The sequence below is a fragment of the Eurypyga helias genome, unplaced genomic scaffold (assembly GCF_000690775.1).
Source record: "Eurypyga helias isolate BGI_N326 unplaced genomic scaffold, ASM69077v1 scaffold1874, whole genome shotgun sequence".
NCBI lineage: Eukaryota > Metazoa > Chordata > Aves > Eurypygiformes > Eurypygidae > Eurypyga > Eurypyga helias.
This window is the reverse complement of record NW_010246618.1, coordinates 25,327-29,178: the sequence shown is the minus strand read 5'-3', so window position 1 is coordinate 29,178 and position 3,852 is coordinate 25,327. Positions and strand designations below refer to the sequence as shown.

General features: G+C 39.6%; 1 protein-coding gene across 1 annotated transcript in view; it reads left to right on the top strand.

Annotated features, from left to right (window-relative positions):
• The window catches only part of FSIP1 (fibrous sheath interacting protein 1), an 82,868-nt gene extending 79,536 nt beyond the window's left edge, over nucleotides 1-3,332 (top strand). The window contains 1 exon segment of the mRNA XM_010150447.1: nucleotides 2,769-3,332. Coding sequence (XP_010148749.1) covers nucleotides 2,769-3,332 — 564 coding nt within the window.
• Nucleotides 3,333-3,852: the final 520 nt, after the last annotated feature.

Sequence of the window (3,852 nt, the reverse complement as noted above, 5' to 3'; positions counted from 1 at the left end):
GAGTAAAAATGACAAAACTCATGACTTGAGATAAAGGCAAATTAACAGGTAAAGCAAAACCCGTTCACACAAGCAAAACAAAACACAGAATTCCTTCACCAGTTCCCATCAGCAGGCAGGTGTTCAGTCATCTCCAGGAAAGCAGGGCTCAGTCACACGTAACTGTTACTTGGGAAAACAAAAGCCATCACTCCAAACATCACTCTCTTCCTTCCTCTTCCCCCAGTTTTATATGCTGAGCATGATGCCACATGGTATGGAATATCCCTTCAGTCAGTTGGGGTCAGCTGTCCTGGCTGTGCCCCTTCCCAGCTTCTTGTGCACCCCCAGCCTACTTACTGCTGGTGTGGGGTGAGAGGCAGAAAAGGCCGACTGTGTAAGCAGTGCACAGCAGTAACAAAAACATCCCTGTGTTATCAACACTGTTTCCAGCACAAATCCAAGCCACAGCCCCATACTGGCTACTATGAAAAAAATTATCCCAGCCAAACCCAGCACATTCTCCACCCCTTATTCCATACCATTTACATCATGCTCAGGTCCCACACCATCCACTACATCCCCATTAACCACCCCTCCTGTTCCCATCCTTTGGTGTAATACACAGATATCTTTCCCTTAGTCTATGTACCACTCTGTCCAATGTCTGTAAAATGCCCACAAAATGCCCATTGAGTTAATTTAGTCCCTGACTTTGTACTCCATCTGTAGCCCAACACTAGCTACTATGAAGAAAATTAACTATCCCAGCCAAACGCAGCACATTTCTGCCCTAGGATTAAAATCTAAATGCCTGAGAAAAGTTTGAAGAAGTAATAATCTTTTCTTTGTTATCTAAATAAGTGCTTGAGGTTGTGGTTTGATTTCAATTATCAAAAGTATATAGATACCAAGATTAGCTGAATCTCAATATAATTACCTGACTTTGTATTCGTCTAAGTAAAGCTGTCTGTACAGGATGATGGCCCGTCGATGCCCTTCCTTCCTTCCTTCCTCCCTTCCTCCCTCCTTCCCAATTTTTTTAATATGGTTGTCTGCTTTTGTATGTGTAGGAGGCGAACTCAGGGTGTCTTCGGGAAGGATATTGGTCTGTGCAGGAAAAGACTAGTGGGTTGAATAAATCTAGTAAACTGAGCTTATGTACATCAGCTAGTGCCACTGTAATTAGCCAGGAGTACCAGTTATTAGCTATTATTAATGTTTGAACATCTAATGGAAATACAGAACGGTGACTGAAAGTAACTTAAAATGTCTTTCTGTTCAATTTCTAGTGCTACCTTATAATTTTTAATAGCCATAACAAGTTTTACAAAGAAATATTATTTCCTTCTTGACAGAAAACTGTCCCCGTTCATGAACGTGAATAAGCAGTTTTCAGGTGTAATCCACACACCCCATGCTAGCTAGACTTCAATCTTGTCCTGTTGTATACATCAAACATGGTCATATCACTGCTGTAGTTGGATAAGGCATCCTGCGGTGGGGAGAGGGCGCGGGGGGAAATCAGCTAGACATTTGATATTGATCAGATGACTCTCTGCTGAAGCACAGAGCTACTGTCATTTCAGTGTAAAGGAAATTCTGTGTAATAGCCACTACATAGTGTATTAAATTGTTGTTTTACATAAATCACTGCAGCCTTAGGAAGTTCAGCAGATTGTCACCTGGTCCTTTGTCTCCTGGAGGTTGGCTAAAACTGAAGATTTGATTGTAGGAAGCATTTTTTTTCCGTTAAATGTTGCACAGTACCTTTAACATCTATATATTATTATATCTTCTGTATCATATTTTGTGGGCAAACATATTATGCATATCTAAAATATGTCTTGTACTTTTCATTATAATGTTTAAATTGTCAGGGAGTATTGTGCTTCTTTATTACCAAGGAGCATTAAGGATTATGACAGGCTAGAACCTGCAAACCACTCTAAGCAAAATATCCTTTGCTGTTCTTCACCATTACCAGCTAATATCAGTCATGAACTTTAATATCAAAAGTTCAGAGATGTCCAGTAAAGGAAACCTGCATGATAGAAATGATGGGAGTGTGCCACTGACTGGATAAGAAATTGGCTGAAAAGAGAACATCTGTGAGCTATCCAAGCAGTGACAGTTTGTAGAAAGCAGTAAAACTGTCATACCAAAGATGGAGCATTCTTCTGTCACAAGCCATGGGACATACTTGACGTGGCAGGTCCTGTAGATGAGTAACTGATGTGCTTTTTGTCACGTGGCTGAGAGAGACTGTGGCATTTCTGCAGCTGGCAGCTGGGAATATTTCCGTCAATAGGTGACAATCTTTGGGGGCTGGTGCATGTCCAAAACCATTTATGACCCCATTTTCATCACCCCAACAGCTGAAAGTCTTTTAGCGATGTGCTGGTTTGCTTTCAGTAACTGAAATCTTAAAGAGTGCCTGTGTCTATATGTACACACAACAAACCAAGATACATGAAAAATTATGTGCTTTTGTAATTAAAAAGCAGTGATATCTAGTGGAAGTCTAAGCAAAATCAAGGTCTGCTCAGTGACTTGTGGACATCAGACTTGTTTCCTAACTTTCAGTAACTATCTAGGTGCTAGTGAAGATGTTACATAAATGATGTAATTATGTAAACATATATTTAAATTCAGTTTTAATTGAAAAACATAGGTGTCAGTTTAAGAGTTCTGGCAGTGCTTTTGTATCTCTCAAACTGTTTTATGGTGCTGCTTTTCATTAATTATATTTTGACAGAAGAAATTCTTGCCCCCCTTTTTTTTTTCAGACTGAAGAACAAACGGGCCTCTCTGAAGAGCAGCTTAAGACCCTTCTGGAGGAATGTATGCAGCCTCAGAGAACAATAAGCCACGTTACCATGCCGAAGTCTCAGGAATCTCTTTCTTATGGATTAAGACGGCCTTGTTACACAAGTCAAGACTCCACTCTTCACTCCACATCTACTCTTTCCAAAATGTTAGTTGAAGACCATATTGTGGCTCAGGAAAAGGCTGGACTGGAAGACAAAAGCTTATGTGTTAATGCAGAGAGTGAAATCCCTGGCTACTACATCAGCAAAACATTGGCTGATGGTCACTTATCAAAGGATTCACTAGCCCAAACAGAGGAACCTGATGACCTAGAAGGTTTACAGAAGATGGGAGATAAGACTATTACTGAAGGTTACTTTATGTCAAGAGCACTCAACACAGAAAGTTTGAAGAAACCTTCTTTCTTGGGTGAACCATTATGTTGCATCAGCATGAACAATGAGCCATCCAGAGAGGCTGACATTCCCAGCATACCACTGCAAACCAAAGGAGGTGAGACTCTGAACAGCCCTTTAGAATAGGCTTTTGATTATGATGACAAAAACAAGCAGGTTCTCACCAAAGGTATGCACAGATACACGCTGGTTACTATGGCGAGGCAAGGATGTACTTTTATAAAACATAAAACTGTGCCAAAAATAACACACACGAAATAACAGCATGTTTATTAAAATTCTTGCCCTGACATAACTGACTCTAAGGCTGGGACACTTATGAAATATAATGTTGACGTCGATTAATTCTGTCAACTGGAAAACAGTCTTGACAACATTATCTTTTTGGTAGTAGAAAGTAGTGTTCACTGTTCTGTGGAGGGCAAATATACTCCCAGTAGTTGGTATAATAGTTCACACAAAAATCCATGTTTCCTGAATGTTTTTAATAAGGTAAACTCACGAGTATAGAAAAAAACATTACCTATTAGAAAGAATTCCTTTCAGGGAGTTCAAATTTATACCTAGATGATACCAGAATGAATAAATACTGCATAATTTCTATAAATTACTTTTAATTCAGTAAAAGAAGGAATAGGTTTTAACC